This window comes from Aulonocara sp. 'chitande type north' Nkhata Bay, linkage group LG22 (genome assembly GCF_057382095.1).
Source record: "Aulonocara sp. 'chitande type north' Nkhata Bay isolate Kocher_YH1m ecotype deep benthic linkage group LG22, A_spYH_male_GT1.1, whole genome shotgun sequence".
In the NCBI taxonomy this organism is placed as follows: domain Eukaryota; kingdom Metazoa; phylum Chordata; class Actinopteri; order Cichliformes; family Cichlidae; genus Aulonocara; species Aulonocara sp. 'chitande type north' Nkhata Bay.
In genome coordinates, this window is record NC_141364.1 from 27,466,870 (window position 1) to 27,489,030 (window position 22,161).

The window sequence follows — 22,161 nt, forward strand, 5'->3', positions numbered from 1 at the left end:
CGAGTGGGTATATAGTTCGGTAAGAAACTTTTACCATTTTGTTTGGATCAATTATTATTGTAGGTGCCCATTTTTAATGCGTGTTGTTGGACTTTTTTTAGTTTCGAGTTTTAATGGAGGAATTGATCAAGGTCTAGATCGACTGCGCGCAGGGAAACCGATCAATATTGTAGGTATGTTGAGTGTTTGTTTTAAGTTTTGTGATTTTTGAATGGTTTAATAAAACTCATATTTTATTGGGTAACATTTTAATCGATAATGTTGTTTGTGTTTTTCAGCTGTTGTTGTGCTGTCTCTGCTGTCCTTTTTTATTTTTTATTTTTTTTTATTCTCTTGATTGATTTGTAATTTTGTTTTGGTTAGTACGTCCAGCCGTAAAGGCGGTTAATGACTGAGAGTGAGTTGTGTAAGGGCGGAATAACCTTTCTTGTTTTAGTTTTTTTTGTTTGTGCCACTTCCCTTTATGTCCCAGATTACAGGTCATGCATAGCGCTGATTCCCAGCTGTGCTGAGACCCGAATTATGTGCAGTGCGTGCCCACGGGTAGATTAACTGCAGTGTCTGTAAACGGGGTGTGACGGTAGCAGCAGGGGCGGATCTAGAGAAATTTTCTTAGGGTGGCATGAGGGTGGCAAAGAAATCAAATGGGGTGGCAAAATCAAAGCCTTTTTTTTTTTTTTTTCAAACACATGTGCAGGTGGTTACATATGGTTAAAATAATTCAAATGCAGTAAGTATACACATTTTTCATATAAATACAGTCTATAACTTGATTATTGTCTGTAGCCCACATAATTACACACTTTAGTTACATAAAACATGTGAGTTTGGATCTTATGTACTGTATAGCCTATATAATAAATAAATATGTAGCCCAATAAGTATAAAATCCAGAAAGCTACACAACATGGGGCGGTTCATTTACAAACACAAGTCTAACTTACATTTCACACAGTTTTTTGTTAGAAAACAATCACATTGTTACAGCTTAAATTACACAAAATGTCAGAAATCTGCACTGTTATGAACAAAAATTTAAACCTAATTTTTCACGATTTGTTGGATTAACCCTCTGAGGTCTGAAATACAACCGGCCATTTTTGACTCCTTTTGAGTTTACGTTTGTATTTCACCCTCAAATTGTTTCATTTTATTTTTTCCCCTTGCCTTGTTTGGTATCTTTCTTTTCAGCTCAACTGAATTTAGTTGTTTTTTTTCACTGACATACTGCATTAGTATTACTGATCTGAAATCACACAAAGAACTTAAAATCCTAGTAGTATTTCTTTACTGTAAAAAAAACAAAAAAACCCCCCCAAAAAAACCACAGCCACCTTGAGTAAATTTTTATAACTTGAAATGCAAATATAAAATGCACATTTTGGAAACATAAACAACAATTTATCTAAAAATGCAGCCAATAGACCTGCTGTTTTTTCTTTTTTTTAATTTTGTACAACCATTTAAAAATGTTACTAAAACTCAAATGAGAGAACAATCAGGTGTTGCAATAAGATGCCCCACAAATGTTGTGTGCCAGTGTAAAAAAAAAAAAGAAAAAAAAAAAAAGAGGAGAACAGCACAGGGATAAACCTGCAGGCCTGACAACAGGAGGTGTATCATTCCGCTGGTTTTCTACTTAGTGACAGTGTTTACGTTGCAAATGTGCCTCTGTGACATTCATTAGTGCCCTCACTGACACACAAAACAAAACAACGACTACACAACAGAACAACTACACAAGACAACACAACACACTAAGTATACACTCCACACTAAACGTCACAAATCTCCCACATCTAAAAACTCGCTCGCTCGCTCTCTCAGTCTCGCTGCCGTTACCGTCACTCCCAAAACTCTCCCCTCTTCCTAAACAACCAAATCCCACGTGTTGACTTTTTTTTTTTAAATTGGTCGACATGGTACATTTTTTTGTTTCCGTATTCCACTCTCCATGTTCCAGATCCTCCATTTGGAGAGTTGTCCATTTCTGTGAGTTCATCATAGGTCTGACAGATTAAAGACCTCACAGGAAAAGGTTGTTAACTCCACTTCATGGAAATGCATAGGTGTGTCGATTTTATCTTATATAACCGTGCTTATTAGAATTTTAGTTTAAAAATAAAGAAATAAAAAATAAACAGGAAACATGCTAGCTGACTAGTCTAAAATTAAGAAACACTCAGATAAATTAAATCTGAGAACTGTTTAATCTCAAAAACGCTAAACCAAAGCATTTATTTATCACATTCTTCAATAATGAATCATGATGCTGTGCAGTACCTCACATGATCCATTGTCAACATTACAGGTTATATTCCAAATAGTCAACAACAAAGAAATATACTGAAAATAAACCAATATAATACGAAAACATGTTACTACACAAGATGTGGGCATATTATTAAAATAAGCCAAATTAATAACCGAAAAACGAATAAACTGTGGCTGAAAGGTGTGGTGCTAGGGCGACCGTGGTTCAGGGAGTTGGGATGCTCATTACAGATGAGCAAGACACTTCACCTACCGCCTCCTGGTGTTGGCCAGAGGGGCCGATGGTGCGATATGGCAGCCTCGCTTCTGTCAGTCTGCCCCAGGGCAGCTGTGGCTACAACTGTAGCTGCCTCCACCAGTGTGTGAATGTGAGAGTGAATGAGTGGTGGAATTGTAAAGCGCTTTGGGTGCCTAGAAAAGCGCTGTATAAATGCAATCCATTATTGTGCCATGCATTGTGAATGATGCATGCTGTTTGTAAAATTCATGACAACAAGGTCAATAAAAGTTCAAATTTAAAATAACAAAACAATAAAACATCGGGCTATTTTCTTCTGCTTATCTGAATTCGGGTCACAGGGGCAGCAGCAGGAAGGACGTGACCTCTTTGTCACTGCCTCCTCCAACTTATCTACGGAAATGTTGAGTTGTTCCTACGCCAGCCAATAGGTTTCATTTCTCCAGCGTGTCCCAGGTCTACTCGGGGGGCTCCTCCCGGTACTCTGGGATTTTGTCCAGAATAAGAAAGTGAAACTGACTATACAAAAGGAGTGAGTGTTCAGGTAAACTTGATCCACCTCACTGCTGTAAACTGTCTGCTGTACAGCCATTCTGGCTTCAGCTGTTTTGTATCAGAACATAGTTAATAATTACAGGTAAAATTTCAAACTCCCTATCTTAGCTAAGGTTCTTGACAGGCTGGTAAATAATTAACTTAAAAGTTATCTGGATGAAAATAGTATTTTATCTCCTCCACAGTACTGTAACTGCTTCCCTAAAACTTTTCAATGACGTCTATGAAGCCAGCTCTTTTTATTGATCTATAAAAAGCTTTTGACTTTTGATTCCAATCTTTTCTTTAAGTCACACATTGACCATATATTAAAGAAACTGAGGCCGAAGTTCGTGCTCTTTTTCAGAAACAGATCATGTTTCTCTTTTACCGTTGCTGCCACTGTTTTGTTTTTTTGCCTCTCCTGGATTACGGTGACATAATTAAATGAATGCCTCTGCTCAGTCTCTTCATCTGTTGGAGTCTGTCTATCAAGGGGCATTAAGATTTATAACTGGCTCTAATCACCACTGTACTTTATATTCTCTGGCTGGTCCTCACTGGCCTTACGAATGATGGTTCATTGGTATCACTTTATCTATAAATCCATTTCTGGCTTACTGCCCTATTATTTATCAGAGCACATGTCACCTCGTTCCCAAGTTATCACAGTCACAAGACTGTCAGAAAACTTGACCTTGAGGTCGTGGTCATTGAGATTTGAACTTGTCCAAGAGGACACCAGACCATGCCATTTGATACCATACACCTACGGTATCAATTTGAAGCTCCTACGCCACTTGGTTCTGTGTCAGATTGGCGATCTACCCAGGGTTAACCCTTCCTTGCCCTGTGATAGCTGGTCCAGGAAAAGCAGAAGACAACTGATGGATGGATGGGTGGAGGGATGGAAACCACTTCAGTCTCAGGTTATCATATTTACAAACATGGTGACCTTGCCGGCCAGCCGGCTGCCCTGCAGGATGATGAAAATACCCCATCAGCCTTTTACAGCCCAGGGGTAACAAAAAGTGGACGTCAAAATATCATAAACATCATTCAACACGTTCTGCAGCTTTTAAACTCTCATTTACAGGTTACAGAAATTCTTGTGAAGATTTGATCTGGTTAAAGTATTCAGCTTAATCTGATCCTTGATATTCATTCATTGTTGATAACCCTTTAGTGTTCTCAGCAGCTAAGATCCTTTATGAAACTGCAGCTTGTGTTTAAATTAATGTGGCTTTTACAAAGAAACTGCCCATCCAGCAGCTGGTTTATATAGGAACCCAAAGTAAATTCTGGAATAAGAAACGAAGTGCTTATGTCCTCTCAATACAAGCGAGGATTCTTTCTTCCTGGATACATGAACATTCTGATCTGCCATGGCTAAATATTGAGGAAGTATTATGTAAACCATCCTCACTTGTTAACTTTTTAGGGAAACGTCTAAATGACTTACCTCACGTAATAAAGCATAACCCACTGATATATAATGCTATGTGGACGTGGGAATGTGCTATTATCCAGTTATTTTGGAAAGAGGTCTGCGCCAATATTAGTACAGCCATTGGTCATCAGGTGACAGAAAACCCATTAATGTGTATATTGGGATATATTCCTGTCTCACTGGTACAACATGAGCATGTAATTCAGTCACTGTCAATGTTGGCCAGGAAAAGCATTATGTTGAGATGGGTGGGGGCTGAGCCTCCCTCCATTTCTCTATGGAGGTCGCTCATCATTGAAGTTATGACTCTGATCAGGCTGGGACACTATATTGATGGGAGCTCCCGAATTTTTGTGGACAAATGGAAGAAACCACTGGAAGCACTGGGAGTAACCTGTAAACTGGATCCTAGTGGACAACAATTATGGACATAATGTTGTAATATTCTAGTGCTGTGTAGTGTTATTATTTTGGATGTGAACCAGTCTTGTATTTGTTGGGGGGGGGGGAGAGTTAAATAAAAGTTGAAAAAAAAAAAAGAAACGAAGTGCAGTCAGATATAAAAAGACTGAATGTGATAATGATCTGCAGGAAGTTGCGTATAGGATCAGAACTTGTAAACATAACAAGTTGATTCTCCACCTGCCAAAGCTGAGACATATCCAAGTCTCAGGGTGTCCACAGCACTGGGTATGAGATGGTTTTCATGACTACATGTGGACTGTTCTCACTCTGATAAGCTTCAACAGCACCACTAAGTTAATTATTTAAAATCTGAGACTTCATTTCATGGAAATTTAGACAACCCATTAACACAGAAGACAGACAAAATATTATCAATACTGGTATAAAACAGTCCAACACACACAAAGTGCTCATTAAACAGATCACCATTTACTGAACTAAATGTAAAACGGTGACAGAATCTGCTTGAAAACAGCTGCTAACTTTAAAAAAGAAACGTGTTTTCCTTCATTCTTTGTCTTTTTGACCTTCTTCCACCTTCCATGGCATTTATTACACGGTTTAGCGGTGGAAATATTCGAATTCTGGTTCTCTTTCGACTTTTGACCGGGAGCTGCAAGCTTATGCTGCCATCTTCCTTACGTCCCCCTAGTGGTCTCCCGTTTTCCTTCATTCTGATGTTCCTTTTTGTTCTTCATCTTTCACATCTTTCTCTTCACATATATCTTTTTCCTGGAAAATAAATGACCAAAAAGCAGTCAGAACAGAGTTAAAGGAACCAAATGAAAAACTCTTCTTCTTCCTCCTAACCTTCATCACCTCGTCCTTCTTCTCCCTCCTCTTCACCTCTGCCTCCACCAGGCTGTAGAAATCACTTTCAGCTCTGACAATCAGTTGCTTGGGGTCCTCCTCTCCCTCCTCACGGCCCGCCTCCTCTTCTCTGCTCTGCTCCGAGCGACTCCTCTCCTTTAGACGCACCTCCCTCTGCCGTGCCTCCAGGATCTTCTCGCGTTTAGACTCCCGCTCAAACATCTGCAGAAGTGTTGAGAAACACAGCTGCTCATCATGCAGTCAGAAGACCTCAGCTCAGTTTGTCATTGTGTCTCCTTACAGCAGCCAGCAGACTCTTTTCATTCTTCTGCAGGTTCGACAGCCCAGAGCAGATCTCCAGCAGCGTAGCCTCACCCAGCTGAGAGCCACAGGCCACCAAGCGCCCGTTGTCCTGAACACTGAGGCTGTACAGAGAGTTGTCACACACCTGGAGCCCAAAACACACATTAACATCAGAAACAGCAAGAAACGGCAACATCAGCCAGCTGTAGGACACGTCGGAGCACCTTCAGACTCAGCGTGGGGTCGCTCTGTTTGAACAGGATGTCCCACACATCCAGCACGCCATCCATCTTCACTGTGAAGAAGACAGAGGGTCTGACTGGACTCCAGCAGGCATCTGTCAGGTACGACATCTGATACCTGTGTATCAAAGAGACAAAGAGAAAGATATAGCTGAGTCTGAGCAGGATGACCATCTGGAAGGAAGACCTGGAGGTCATAAGAAAAGATCAAAGAGCAACAATGCATCAATGTTGCATTAATGCTTTGTTGCATATTATTTTGTGAAACTTTATGGCATCATTGTGACAGCCAAGTGACGAAACATTTCTCCCACTGAAAACTCTACGTCCAGATGAACAGAATCAACTTTTGGGGAAGTTTGTTTTGAATTATTATCAGAGGTTTGCAATCACTGATTCCTACTTGGTACACATGATGGATGACTCTTTGATGTCCTCAGACCAAATGCGAGCAGTCCAGTCCCCGACAGTGAGGAAGTTTTTGGGGAAGAAAGGGTTTCTCTGCAGGGCGTAGATGGGTCCGTGGTGGCTGTCGTATGTACAGACAATCTTCTCAGCTGGGGTCTTCGCCTTCCTGTTACAGGAGATGACCAGGCCCTGCTCCGTCCCCACCATGAACTTAGTTGGCTGCAGAGACATCAATGACAGAGACTGAAACACCTAAAGCTGGTGAAGTCATGATCCTGGGAGGCTCACTTTAGGACAAAACATTGTGAGACAACAATGAGCCTCATGCTATACACTGTCTTAAAGAAGCAGCTCTCGCAACTCCACAGACAACTCTTTATTGCTCTGGGCAACTATTTGGGCATTATTGAAATGAACTTTTATTTAAATGGTCACCAGGACATAAATCCTGCATGTTTGAAGTCACCAGGCAAATATGGTTTTAAAAATTCTGAAAAGTTTGCCTACTATTCTTCTTCCAGCTGCACCCTTTAGGGGTCTCCACGGCAGGTCACCTGCCTCCATCTCCTCCTATCCCAGTGTCCTTGTCTGTCACACCAACCCTGTGCATGTTCTCAATCACTACATCCATGAACCTCCTCTGAGGTCTTTCTATTTTCCTCCTGCCTGGCAGCTCCATCTTCTTCATCCTTTGTCCAGATTTTTCACTCTCCCTCCTCTGCACATGTTCAAACCAGCCTATCTGACGCTGAGCTGTCCATCACAGTTCCTCTTTCAGGAGCTTATCATCTACTTTCTCAAAGTAATTATTTAAAGAGGTTTTAGTATCGGGAGTTATACTTCCACCACCATGTTTCCTGCAGCAGAAATGCCACGTAGATTTCCTGGAGTGTCTCTGTGCCATAATGTATCCAACACTATACAGCAGGTTGGTTAAAATCAAATGTTGTGAATTAGCTCCATAGAAATAAAGCTGAATTGAACTGAGCTAATAAAAGTATGACAGCACAGTGCTACAAAACATTTTCCTACAGTAGCAGATTCTACTAAAGATTTCTTAACTGAGCAATTAAAAAGAATGATTTGGAATATCTCTGAGTCTGAGTTGAAGAAAAATTAAACCACGTTGGCCCACAATCTTCAAGGAAAGCGCCTTAAGGCAACAGTTGTTGTGATTCGGCTCTATATAATTGAAACTGAATTGCAAGTTTATCTATATTGGCAGTTCATGACTGAACAAAGAAAATCCTGAAAGAAACCCATCTACTGCAGACCTGTAGATTTGGTCTGTAGTAGATTAGGTACCAATCCTCACATGTATAGTTTCCAAACAAACACAGACAGCAGATGAACATAACACACCACACTGAAGCTCCACACAGCATCATGTAGGCTATCAAAGTTGTGGTTTGTTCTACAGAGTGATGCTGCTGAACCCAAGCTGTTTCTACTGCCTGTTCTTCTGTACTCTGGGATTTTGTCCAGAATAAGAAAGTGAAACTGACTATACAAAAGGAGTGAGTGTTCAGGTAAACTTGATCCACCTCACTGCTGTAAACTGTCTGCTGTACAGCCATTCTGGCTTCAGCTGTTTTTACTCATGACTTTAGTCTGCTTCGAAGTTCAACTTTGAATTGGTAACTATCTACAGAGTGAACACATCTCACTGTCCAACCCTGAATGGATGCAACTATCTATGTATCAGAACATTTTCTATAATCAGCGAACAGATCTTCCACTTTGTTTAAATGATAATAGGATTCCTCACATCATTTTAAATGTTATCATGGTGCAGGAAGTGGAGTGATCTGGACTGGATGTAACTAGGATCACCCTACACATAGCTCCATCACTGAAACCAAACTACCAGAATGAAGATATCCAGTGTGAAAGGCAGCAGGCAGCAGTGGGGATACTCACAAGTCCACTGTTGGAGCTTACCAAACAGAACCAAATGCATTCAGTAAGAATGATGAAGTTTAGCCACATTAGTAGAGAACTGTTAAATACTTAAAACGGAAACAGCTCTCACCATGGTGGGCTCAAACTCCAGAGATGTAGCCCCTAAAGCTTGGTCCAGGTTCCCCTCCCGGCTTGGGTCCAGGACTAGACACTCTGTGGGCTCAGCTAGCTTGCGGACATCCCACCACAAAACCTGACAGACAGACAGATAAAGGGTTATTTTAAAGGGTTTCAAAGGGTTTGCCAAACCATCTATCAGTCTACCTGTCCATCGGTGGAGGCAGAGAAGGCATCGGTTCCAGTCTTGGACTGCAGCCATATGATCTTGTACACTGGGTCTCTGTGGCTGTGCTCCAAAGAAGAAAACTCCACTGGCTGATTCCCTTTCCGGGTATCCCAGAATGCTAAACAAAACACACGTGTAGGTAAATAAACCTGGTAACAGAGAGAAGCTCACCTCTCTGACTATGTGTAGACCTGAACCCACCAATCTGTCCGTTATAGCTTCCCCCCACCAGAGTGTGGGAGTCTTTGGGGTTGTAGTCCAGACAGACAAGTGGAGACGTTGGCTTCAGCATCATCTCTGGTCTGTTCGGGTTTTCTGAAACAGAAAACATTGTGCAGTGAACATATTGATCCTGATGTGGTGTTAAGTCAATCTGTGGCCTCTCTGACCCACCAATGTCCCAGATGTAGGAGTCTAGGCTTATGTCTTTGGATGATTTCTGGAACTCAAGGCATGAGTAGGCGACCGCCAGCTTCCTGCCCCCATCAGGTTGCCAGGACAGGCTGGTGACAGTACGTTTGATCTCATTAGGATCTCTGAGGACACAGAAAGTACAACAATTACCAACCGGACTGCTGATTGGCCAAGGATCAGACAAGATGTGTGTGGGTTATAGGCCTAGCATGACATGCTGTGATTTTGACCCAGTGCATGTTTTTGATCTCTCTCCTGCTTTGTGTGCAGTTGTCTGTCCTCTGCATTTAGGCTGAGACAGCAGAGCTCATCATCATCATCGTTTATTTATATAGCACTTTAAAAACACCCAAGGCTGAACAATAGAAACATAATAGATACCATAAGAATAATAAATACGATAAAATAATAAACATAGCGAAAACAATAAAATATAAGTAAATACAAGTCAGTCAACCACTGAGTCAAAAGCCAGTGAATAAAAATGCATTTTCAATCTGGATTTAAAAACCAGCACTGATGTCGATTGTCTAATGTGAAGAGGAAGATTATTCCAAAGCTTAGCAGCCACGACAGAGAACGCTCGGTCTCCTCACAGTTTCAGCCGTGATTTGGGGACTGAGAGCAACAGCTGCTCAGCTGACCGGAGCGAACAAGTGGGGACATAGGGCTTCAGCAAATCAGACATATATGCAGGTGCCAGACCATTTAAAGATTTAAAAACCAATAAAAGAACTTTAAAATGAATCCTAAATTCAATTGGAAGCCAGTGCAGGGAGGCCAGAACCAGAGTAATGTGCTCAAATTTCCTTTTACCAGATAAAAACCGTGCCGCAGCATTCTGTACTAGTTGCAGATGTGTCAGAGTGCCCAGTCCAGCCCCTATTAAAAGGGAGTTGCAATAATCCAAGTGTGAGGTTATAAAAGCATGGATAACAGTCTCCAAGTCACGCCTTGAAAGAAAAGGTTTAACCTTCGACAGACGCCTGAGTTGATAGAATGATGATTTTACCACCCCATTCACGTGACCATCAAAGGTAAGTGAAGAGTCGATTTTTAACCCAAGATTGGTAATTGAGCTTTTCAGGTGAGGGGTCAGAGCAGCAAGGTCAACATCAGGGATATCAGAGGAACGATTCGGGCCAAACAGAATTGCTTTCGTTTTACGTTCATTAAAATTTAAAAAGTTTTGAGCCATCCATAACTTAACATCACGAAGGCAATCAAGCAGGAGTCTAATTGAGGAGCTATCAGAATGACTGAAAGGAAAATAAAGCTGGCAATCATCAGCATATAGATGAAATGAAACTTTGTGTTTACGAAAGCTCCAGTGTTAGCGTCCCTTTGCAGTGTGGTGGCTGTATATGTTTTGATGATTTACTCATGCTCTGTGGAGAGGAGTGTATTTCCTTTCACATTTTTGACATTTGTTTAGCAATTATCTTCTAGGTTTTGTCTTTTTTCTCTTTTAGTTAAGATTCATTTAGTTTTCAGCTACTTCCCCAGATACCCCGGACACTGCAAGATGGCACATCAGGAGGGATATTATGTACCTTATGTCAACCCAGTGATTTATAACTGAGGACATAATAAGAGAAGTAGCAAAGTTAATGACAGTCATAATTTTTATGAAAATCATAATTATGACATCTGATCACTCAGGAATAATCAATTATGATATGCCCAAAAATCTGATCATGAAAATATGGCGATGGAAAAGGCTGATGAATAGGATGTTTGAGATAGAAATTAAAGTTACGGAATAATATTTCATAATGGTGGGCTGTTGTCATTTTAAACAAAAAGGTTTAGCTTTTGACAAAACAGGGCCACCTATTTAGACAACAGTTTATTGGGGGGCTGTGTGTGTGTGTGTGTGTGTGTGTGTTATATCACAATAAAAAGGGCATTTTTGGAACAATAGAGAGCTCTGAGGAAGGGGGGAGCTGGAGGCTGCATGCACCGCTGAAAGCATTGTTTTATTTGTGTTTGGAAAATCAGAATCAAAGTCAGACTTACACACGCTCCACCACAACACGAGGTGATTGTATCGGATCAAGGACCCCCCAAGAGAGTCAGGTGTGTCTTCACACATCAGCCAGTGTGGGCAAAGATTAAATTCTCTCTGACTCACGGTGCCAACCCCGAGCTGGGGCTCTTCCCTGCTCCACCAATAAAGCCATTTAAAATAGAGGTGGCCCAACCCTTTACCAATGACTTTGATTATGATTTTCCTTTTTTGAATTAAACAAACACAAATAAATCAGAATCAGTGAGACTTTATTTATCCCCAAGGGGCAATTAACATACAACAGAGCAGCATGACGTTGAAAATAAGGACACACACACACACACACACACACACACACACACACACACACACACACACACACACACACACACACACACACACACACACACACACACACACACACACACACACACACACACACACCTACCTGAACAGGTGGCCCACCATTATGAATTATTATTCCATCATTTTAATTTCTATTTCAAACATCCTATACACCAGCCTATTCCATCACCATATTTTCACGAGTTTTGGGCATGTGATTATTGATTGTTACTGAGTTATGAAATATTATAATTTTATGATTTTCATAAAAAAATATGACTGTCATTCATTTTTATTACTTCTCTTATTGGAATCAGTCACTAGAGTGAAAATGTAACCCTTGTGTCAGCCATACCTGAAGATATTGACGGTCTTGGCTGATGGTGGCTCCTGAATTTCCTCCACCACCTCCTCATCCTCGAAACACTCCTGATAGATGTCCACAGCATTGTTCTGTCTGATGCAGTGCTCCATGACCTGGACAACATCATACCATTAGAATGAGATCATAGAATGAGCCAGAAACACTCACTGATCGGTTTATTGGTTTGTCACTATCATCATACACAGACATTCAACTAATCAAATCCCAAATGTCACAGTCTGTTATGTACTCTTCTGCTGTGCAAGGCAAAATCCAGGGGTGAGGCTGTGGGTTCAAGGGACAGTTCTGGGGAAGACTGGCCAGCATGGCTGGTAGTCATTTTCTAATCATGCCCCACCTACTTCAGTAGCAAGCTGGGGCCAGGAGACGAGAGCTGCGAACCTCCTTGTACTGCAACAATTTGTGAAGGGGCTCCCGGCAGGAACAGCGGAGTGGGTCCACTGATATCGGTACGTGGGCCTCAAACTTTCTATAACACTGGCCAAAGACCAGTGGAAATTAAACAAAGGGGCAAAATATATACACTAAAGGCTGCGAAAGGCTTCTGCGTAAGGCACACCTTGATTTTGGGAACAGATTGGTGCATGATGTCTGTGCTGCGCTCAGTGGTGACATGAGGTCATCCAACACTGACCATTGGAAGGAGGAAACAACTGGGCCTTTACTGATTTTGCCGGTTCCTGTAATTTGCTCCATAGAAGAATTTTCACCAGAGAAGTCCCATGACGATACTCTACGCTCAGATTTTGACCAAGTGATAAAAATTAATGGTGCATCCTGACAAAGCACTAACATTTTGTGATTATCAGGGATAGATTATACCAACTGAATTGTAAGGCTTGCACAGAGCAAGCACACTCCCAGTTGATGGTGCCAAAAAGCTGGTGGGAAATTATTTTCCCACTACTGTATAGTTCTGTGTAAATAATCATTCTGTATATACAATAATTTTTAATCCTACAACTGTTTATAACCTGCATAGTTCACATTTCTGTATAACTGTATATCTCAGATTTCTGTAGAGTTTTTTTTATTTCATATTCTGTATAGTTTTTTTCATATTTATATCCTGTTCATATCCTGTACATAGCTTGTACTCACTACAGCCTGTACATACTTATAGTTATAGAATATTCATAACATACTTCATACCATGTACATTATAACATACCATAATAGACCCATTTCTGTAATATACTTACATATCTATATTACTGCTAATATATATTGTAATATATCTATATTATGGCTAAAGCACTTCTGGATGGATGCAAACTGCATTTCGTTGCCCTGTACCTGTGACATGTGCAATGACAATAAAGTTGAATTCTATTCTATTTTCCAGGTGGCTCATTACTAGACTTGTAGTCAAGACCGCCTAAACCAAGACCAAGACCATAGGGTATCGAGACCAAGACAAGACCAAGACCAAGACAGACCGAGTCAAGACCAAGACAAAGTCGAGACGAGACAGAGACAAAAAAAGTCTTTAAACTGCAGCCAGATGCTGCTTCGTTTACGGGTGTCAGGCATATTTATGTGTTTTTGCGATGCACTCGCACAGTCCTCCTCACCGCTGTCTACTGTCTCACTCACTTACTGAGAGGACAGACGCACGCTCCACTTGACTGTCGCGTCTCTCACCCTCTCTGCAAAGCACTCTCTAAGCACAGCTCTTAGAGCTGATGCTTTTGCGCATGACACATTATCGAACGTTACGTTGTGTGTCATGGATACTGTTGACTCCAAGTCTCCCGACCACTATGTCGATCTAAGACAGCAAGACCGAGACAGCGAGACCAAGACAAGACAAGACCGAGGGATCCGAGACCAAGACAAGACCAAGACCACGTAAAAGTGGTCTCTAGACATCCAACTCTACTCATTACAAACCAATGACTGGTTACATGGGATATGAAAAAAAACTTCCTGCCCGGAATATCTGCTGGTAAACCAGCCAGCCATTCTGAGAGCATCTTTGCACCTTACTATTAATGAAGGTTTCATTTGAGCACATTGGCATGGACCCCGTCAAACCATTTCAGTAGAGTTCATGTGGGTATTGCTTTGTACTAGTTCTGGTGGATTATGCAATGCAATATCCCAAAGCACTGACCATTTCTGCCAGAGTGTGGCGCAAGCGCTGTTTCAGACTCATCTCCTGAGACAGCATCCCGAAAGACATACAAGGGCACTTTGTCCATGTCTCGCACAATAAAAAAAAAAAAAATTCCTGTACGAATTAGTTTACGAAAAAGACTTATTTGAAAGCTTAATCACAAGGATGAAAGCAATTGGGATCCCAGGTTAGACCATCTGTTGTTCAGATTGTACAGACTGCCCCAGGGCTCCACAGGATTTTCTCCCTTTGAGTTGCTGTTTGACAGGAAGTCTCAGGAAGTGTTGGACCCAATTAAGGAAAACTGGGAAGAAGGTCCATGCCCAGGAAAAAATTAAATTCAATATGTTCTAGACCCAGGGACGGTTCTAGGGGTAGGGCCACAGAGGCACTGGCCCAAGCTGAAATGTGATTGGCCCCCTGAAGTGCCCCTTTCCTGTCACTAATCTGTCCTTTGGACAAAAACGACAATCACATTACAGGTGGATATAAATCCAAGTCCAAACACCAGTGGCGCTCATAAGCCAAATAGGAATTTCCAGCAATGTTTAGAAGGAGAAGAAAATTTGAACAATCCGGTGGGAAATGTTTTTCAACCAACAACTGATTTGAGTGTATGTTGAGGAGTTTGTTGGTAAGCGCAGATCAGTCCGTGCATGATTTCTTTGCTCTGCCTAACAAAAAGTCTGTGCCTATGCGAATATATCGCCTATCATCAGTTACTGGACTGATGATAGTTGGAAAATTTTTACATATCGCCCAACCTGTGTAACTGAACAGGAAAAAGTTAAAGGCAGGACAACAAGTCTCATTGATTAAAAATTAAATTACATTATTAGGCACTATTACATTATTAGAATATAAAAATTGTTAAACAAAAATGAATAAACAACAATAAAGTGTTTTAAACACAACAATAACTTAATTTTATACAATTATTTAATTTGAGTTTTGCTTTAGAGTTTAAAGGTTTTTCATCGAAATGCATTTACCACTTGAGTAATAATTCCAACAAAAGGTTTCTACTTTTATCTGTTTGTTACAGTGGGCTACACAACATCCATAAACAACATGCATCCATTCAATATCGATCCAGCCAACCAACATGCATTAACCTAAACATCCATAAAGCCAGCAACTGGCCCGCTAACATTCATTTACCCAACCAACATGCATCAACCCAAACATCCATCCAACCAACGTGCATAATAGTAAGACTGCGGTAGACTGCTGTGATTCATTTGAAACTTACGCTGCCCAGCTGCAGAACACTGTTGATGAAGCTCTCGTCCTTTTCCACCTTCTTTCTTACACGGATCGTTTGTTCCATCTCAGCAGGATTGATGTCTTTGGGCCATCCCCCCTCCATGTGGTTTATTCCACAGCTTGTGGTCTCAAAGCGCTCTGTGTTCACCTGAAAACAACAAGTAACACCTGAGCTTCACACAGACAGGTAATTCACATGGTGTACTGTTGCCCAGTAGGTAAAGCAGGTCACTAATCAGAAGATTGGTTGTTCAATCCCAGGCTACTCCAGGCTGCATCTCTTGGGCAAGATACTTAACCCTGAATTGCTTTCTGATGTGTTCATTGCATGTGAACATCTTTAGATGTTAGATTAAAAAAAATAAAATAAAAGGTGCTTTTATGAATCTGTGAATGAGACATATTGCATATATAAGAACCAGTCCATTTACTGTGTATATAATTTCAACCCATCTGGCAATCCAGTTCAAGATGTGTGTATGTGATCAGTTACTGCAGACTCACACTCGTAACACTCATTTTAGTTATTCTCAAGAGTGGTTGGAGCACTCCAACTGTTCCATAATAGCCCAATACTAACAAGATAACTCTAGACTATTCACATTTCTCTGTGTAAAGAAGGATAATCTGACAGTGTCCACAATTAATAAATAATTTCTAAAACTCATCAATAGCCTGAGATGTTTTCAGAAAAATAGAACATCTCCATTTTTACAACCTACAAAGAAACACTGCAGTAGAAAATGAGAGAAAACCATCAGCATTGTGCTCACAGTCTATGATGGGGCAGGAAATTAATTCTCCCAAGGGGCCACATAACAAACTGGGACTGGGAAGTTCTGGCAGATCACGGTAACATATTGTGGTCTTGTACCTCTATTCAAACTTTTTGGAATGAAGTAATAAGTGACTTCTTTAAAGTTTTGTTTCCTGCTGCTGCTCGTGCGCTGGTAAAAAAAAAAAACCCCAAAACAACCCAAAGGCCCACCTCAGTGCATGCTTGTTGCTTATAGAAAACAACCCTACAGTTCGTCCTGGCTGTCTTACAAAGACAAACAACAAAAACAAAACAAAAAATTAAGCAACATTTTAACAAATAGCTCCAACCCCCCCTCAAATGCACTTGATAAAAGTGAAGAAAAACATATCTTCACTAATATTATAGTGATTTTTCTATGTCACTCCTCCAGTCCTACTCCTGTCAAAGTACCCTTGGGCAAGATTCTGAACCCTGAGTCGATGCATCGCTCGAGAGTGAGTGTGTAAGTGAATTGATCATGCCCTTTATTTAATGTGCATGAATAGCTATAAAGTAGTGCTTAGGCTTAGATGAACATGCTGCATGAATGCGTGACTGCGAGGCAGACACTTGTAGCAGGAAGCGCTCTGAATGTTCAAACTGAGTAGAAGGAATGCCAGTCCACTTAACATGGATAATAAAGTACTGGAGGAGTTCAAAGCTCTCACCTGCTGTACAGCACCAGTAGTCAAAAGCACAGCTCCCTCTGAAATCAACTTTTTATTATTAAACTATATGTATTAAACTTTAAGTGTTACGGCTTCGCTTGGAAATCAAACGCACACTTGAGACAGTAGGTAAAAATGAGCTAAAGCTGGTTTGCACGCGTGTGGCTGCAGGTCATGTGTCGCTGGGATGAGGCTCACCTGGTGCTCTGACGTCTCCCAACATGCCTGCACCGCCTGGTCCCGGGGGCTCTTCTGGATGAAGCTGAGGGTCAGGCTCGGGTCCGGGGGGAGATCCAGCAGCAGCTCAGCAGGCCGATCAGAAAACAGACACTGACGGCCGAACTCGCTGCGGAGCTTCGAGTAAACATGAACGATCTCCATACTGCCGCTAAAACACCGAGAACTCACCGAAGAGCCAGCTCCAATCGTCCGTTACAGTAACCTCAACTTGGGTCTGTAAACCGGAAACAAACTCGGTTCAGTTTGTTGTTTCCTAGCAACGCTGTGAAAAAGACAGCATCCTAGCAACAAGGACAGGGGTGGGAAATATACAGTATACAGAAGTGCAAATAATTCGTTACTGTACTTAAGTAGAATTTTAAAAATATCTGTAATTTAATTGAGTATTGAGGGTTTTTTTCTGAATACTTTTACTCCATATATTTTTAAGCAAATATCTGTACTTTCTGCTCCTTACGTTTTCAATAAAGCCTCTTTTGTTCTAACGCAGGGGTGTCCAACTCCAGGCCAGTGTCCTGTAGGTCAACACACCTGAATAAAATGATTAGTTCATTACAGGCCTCTGGAGAACTTCAAGACATGTTGAGGAGGCAATGTAGCCAGTAATTCAGCTGTGTTGGATCCAGGACACGTCTAAAACCTGCACGAAACCGGCCCTTGAGGCCTGGAGTTGGACGCACGATCTGATATCGTCGTGTTGGTGTTGTTCCCAGATCAAAATAGTAAATGTTGTTCCAAATGTTGATCAACATTGCAAGTGACCAATCAGAATGTTGCAACGTCATACTTTTGCGACTTCGGGAAAAACTACCGTAAAACAAAAAACGCTAAGCAGAATTGATATTGTCCTTGCAACATTGGAATTTCATAATGGCTTGGCGTGCCAAAGAATAACATCACAACAATGTGGTTGATCCTGGAACAACAGGATCAACCACATTGTTGTGACATATCAGATCATCCGAGTTGCACACCCCTGGTCTAATGCATTTCGGAGGCGTTATTAATTCATGTCACTGTGAGCCTCCAAGCATCAAACGGATTTGAGCCTAAAAAGCAACGCATGAAAGCCAATCCTCTTTGTTTATTCATCACCGGGGGTGCTGCATAAAGAGAGGCGACTTCTGCCAAAGTCAGGGTTAGTCGTGGTTAGATGGCTTTGTAAAGTACAGGCAGACAGAGTAAAGCTAGTCAGTGATGGTATGTATGTATTTGCATATATTATAGAGGCCACTAGTGCTGACCAAGCTGCCATCTTTCTCTCTTCCCGTCTTTCAATGGCTGCTTCAATTTCAGCTTGAACCTCCAAACCGCAAGTAAGTAATCATTTTTTGTCATCTTTTCTTGCTGTCCCACTGGGCTGGACATTAGTTTAGTTTTTTTTAGCTACATCTGGTGAAGTTGTGGTAAAATGCTGGTATTAGCCTATTCGTCGTAGCAAGCTAGCCTGACGCTAATATTTGCTAAATTTAGGGACACCCGTGTCTCTTCAGGAGTTGGAGGCCGGTGTTCTAGGAGCGGATCTCAGGATCTCAACAGGCAGTGTTGGGCAGTAACATAATACATGCACCGGCGTTACGTATTTAAAATACAAAATATGAGTAAATGTATCCGTTACAATTACTGTTCAATAGGTGATATTGAGAATACAGTTAGTTTGTTGAAATAAATGGATTACATGGCGGTATTTACCTGTTTCATATGTTAGGCTATGGTCTCTCTACTTTTTGGTAATTCCACGCTGGTGGAAACCCAAACAAAACACGCAATAAGAGCCTCTAAAAATTATTATACAAAAATTATTTAATATGAAGGTAATAGCAGAGTGTTACAGGCATCGCCCTAAACAATGTAGCCTCATGGGCAGTGTAGTCCGTGCTGCAGGGAGAATGGACTGCCATACCCGTTATGTGTCTGTGAGCGAGGGAGGGAGAGAAAGGAGAAGTACAGCTGTCACGGAGCAGAAACGGGAGCTGGAAGCATGTAAATATATTAATAACCACTAAAGCCAAAAAGAGTGCCTGACGAGCCCAGCTGCAAGTAAGCTGTTAAGACTCGACTGTACACCGTGTTCTTGTTTTCCTCCGAAACAATAAGCAGCCTTTCAACGCCTCTCTGTCTCTCGCTAGCAAACTTGACCCAGACAACAAAGTAAAGCTAGTTTTCAGCTATGAGCCCGACACGAACCGGACGTATTAGCCAGAGGTCCCTTTACTACGGTTCGGAGCCGCTGACCTGTTTTATATACGCGCTGAATAGTTTTCTACACGAGATCGCTGCAGCCTTACCTAATGTCCACCTACTGTTACTCATTTATATTAAGATTTTAACATCTAGTTGGTGTTGGTATGGCGAGTAGCCTTCAGTAATAGTAATAAATCACACAGCAATAGTACATTCATGTAGTTGTAAAGTATTCAGAATACATTACTTCTATAATCTTTGGTGGAATACATTTTAAAATTAACCTTCCCAACACTGTCAACAGGTTAGCACCTCATACCACAGTGCATCAAAGCAGTCTCATGAGCGCTGGGAAGGAGGAGCCCAGAGCCCAAAACAGACAGTGCAGGAGATGACAAGGTTAGTAATTGTATGGTGAAAATTATACTTTATCTTGATTGGCAAAAGAAAAGTAAATACAAAATCTGCTTCTCACATATAGGGCATTTCCAAAACTTCAATTTCTTTCATTACAGCTGTCCTGTGCCAGAAGTTCTGTTGACCCACAGTGAGAGGCATCATTTCAGAAACACCAGGAAGACTGAAACTCATCGCCGGGATCAAGCAGGGCTCGTGATCTTCACCAGCAGCTCCCTCACAAGAAGGATAAACCCAGCATTTCATGAACACTGATGGAGACCTTTGCTTTGTGTAATGTTAGAAGTACTCAGATAATCCTCAGAGGGTCTGGACTTTTAATAGAATAGAATTCAACTTTGTTGTCATTGCACATGCACAGGTACAGGGCAACGAAATGCAGTTTGCAGCCATTCAGAAGTGCTTTAGCCATGATATAGATATATTACAATATATATTAGCAATAATATAGATATGTAAGTATATTACAGAAATGGGTCTATTATGGTATGTTATAATGTACACGGTATGAAGTATGTTGTGAATATTCTATAACTATAAGTATGTACAGGCTGTAGTGAGTACAAACTATGTACAGGCTATGAACAGGATATAAATATGAAAAACTACAGAAATCTGAGATATACAGTTATACAGAAATGTGAACTATGCAAATTATAAACAGTTGTAGGATTAAAAATCATATGTACAGAATGATTATTTACACAGAACTATACAGTAGTGCAGTTAAGTAATAGCTATAAGCTATAGTAATAGCTTTAAGTCCTGTAGAAAGTTAAATATATGTTGTGCTCACTGGTTACTCTGGTATGAATGACTCTGAATTACTTTATGATAAATAACACACTATTGTCAAAAAACAGTGAAAGAATTCCAGATCACAAGTTTTTAGTTCAAATACAAGTAACAACCTTTGACTTTTAATCAGGTTTTATTTAATTGTGTCAGAGAAAACATCACATGCTCTTCATGTAGCTGAGTACATTCAGTGTTTAAAACAGAAGTTGTGCAGGTCTGAGATCAGCAGTTTTCTGAAACACCAAACTTAGGTACTGTTAATGCTGATGTATAGTGACACAGTTACAGGGGTGATTAATCCTTTTGACTTTTTGTCTTTAAATTTATCAATAAAACAGCTGCAGCTTTCACTGACAGCACATGTGGTACTTTAACCTTTGTACTGTTTTCTTCAGTTAATTTTGGAGTTACTACAAAGATTGAAGATATAGGATGATCTGTCTGCTGTCACTGGGTGGTGCTGAGGTCTGAATCTGAGGACAGCTCCTGTAATCACAAACAGAACAGAATCATCACAAACTGAAATATAAAGTTTATCTCTCAAATCTGAAATAGAGCTGATCCTTCTCCGGCCTCACACACTCGGGATCTGAAGTTGTTCAGTCCTACAGTTCTGCCAACAGCTGTTTATTTTTTTATTTGTTTTAAAGGCCTTACTAACACTTTTTCTAATATCATGTTTACCTTTGAGTTGTTGATGCTTTATAAATGGACATCTGCAAAGATGAGATGATGGAGCAGGTTTCAGTCGAGGTTCAGTCTGCTGCTGCATCCTGGTCACAACATACAGAGGTGTTATCAGCTCAGTATTGAACAAGAAATATTAATGTTTCAAATTATTTGTCCTAAAGGATGCAAGCTGTACAGAGTACTGAACATGTGACTTTGTGAACATAATTCATTAAAAATAATTTGGACAGTTTTTTAACCTGAATATTTGTAACAAACTCAGTTAAAAAAAAAAAAAAAGCTAAAAAAAATAATCAGGGGAAAAATGTAACATTTTAAGTTAAGCTGACAAGCGGAAGTAGTTGGTTTCAGTACATAAGTATCGGGCTTTGCTATTTAATCCGTAGCTATTGACTAATGAGGGGAATTTAAAAGTTGGCTTTAATGTCCTTCCACATGTGGAAAGCGACAGAAAACATGCTGCTGTTTGCACATATTTAATAATCAGCTCTGCACAGGAGCAGAAGCAGAGTCCAGCCCGTTGCTCTTACAGTATAATACTCATAATAAAAGTACAGTAACCGTGGTTAGTCACTGAGCAGCCCGGTGCGTTTCTCTTGATTTCTTTAGTCAGGGTAAATTCATTCACCTGCACGGGTTAGCTAAACGAACTTTACAAAACATGTTTCCCCGACAGCCGAGTGCTCATCTTAGCTAGCTAGGTCCTTAGGTAGCTAGCTAAGGACCTAAATTACGGATTATCTTACAAACACATTTAACTTACCAAAAATAATGCGGTGGGGCCTCAGATCCTCCTGTCCGGTAGTCCAATTTACTGAAGAACACCTCAGGCTGTCACTTTGAAATAGTCGGT

At 40.8% G+C, this 22,161-nt stretch overlaps 1 protein-coding gene and 1 long non-coding RNA gene across 4 annotated transcripts; one reads left to right on the top strand and one right to left on the bottom strand.

The window, feature by feature from the left end:
• Positions 1-5,368: 5,368 nt before the first annotated feature.
• Positions 5,369-17,826, bottom strand: LOC147304365 (dynein axonemal intermediate chain 2-like). 3 transcript variants are annotated; one of them, XM_086279715.1, is made up of 13 exons: positions 17,677-17,826; positions 17,178-17,433; positions 15,499-15,660; positions 12,098-12,219; positions 9,366-9,508; positions 9,174-9,287; positions 8,951-9,090; positions 8,757-8,879; positions 6,720-6,943; positions 6,299-6,434; positions 6,073-6,219; positions 5,772-5,993; positions 5,369-5,693 (listed from the first exon to the last, which is right to left on the bottom strand). In XM_086279715.1, the coding sequence occupies exons 2-13, from the start codon at positions 17,358-17,360 to the stop codon at positions 5,631-5,633; spliced, it is 1,779 nt and encodes a 592-aa protein (XP_086135841.1). In that variant the 5' UTR covers positions 17,361-17,433; positions 17,677-17,826; the 3' UTR covers positions 5,369-5,630. The 3 variants fall into 3 exon arrangements, with proteins under 3 accessions (XP_086135841.1, XP_086135842.1, XP_086135840.1); XM_086279716.1 differs by lacking the exon at positions 17,677-17,826 and having other exon boundaries at positions 5,781-5,993; positions 17,178-17,573; XM_086279714.1 differs by lacking the exon at positions 17,677-17,826 and having other exon boundaries at positions 17,178-17,567.
• A 615-nt stretch (positions 17,827-18,441) lies between these two features.
• LOC147304366 (uncharacterized) lies at positions 18,442-21,882 on the top strand. Its single transcript, XR_015126801.1, has 3 exons — positions 18,442-18,535; positions 19,708-19,802; positions 19,919-21,882. It is a non-coding gene; the product is annotated as an uncharacterized LOC147304366 (long non-coding RNA).
• Positions 21,883-22,161: the final 279 nt, after the last annotated feature.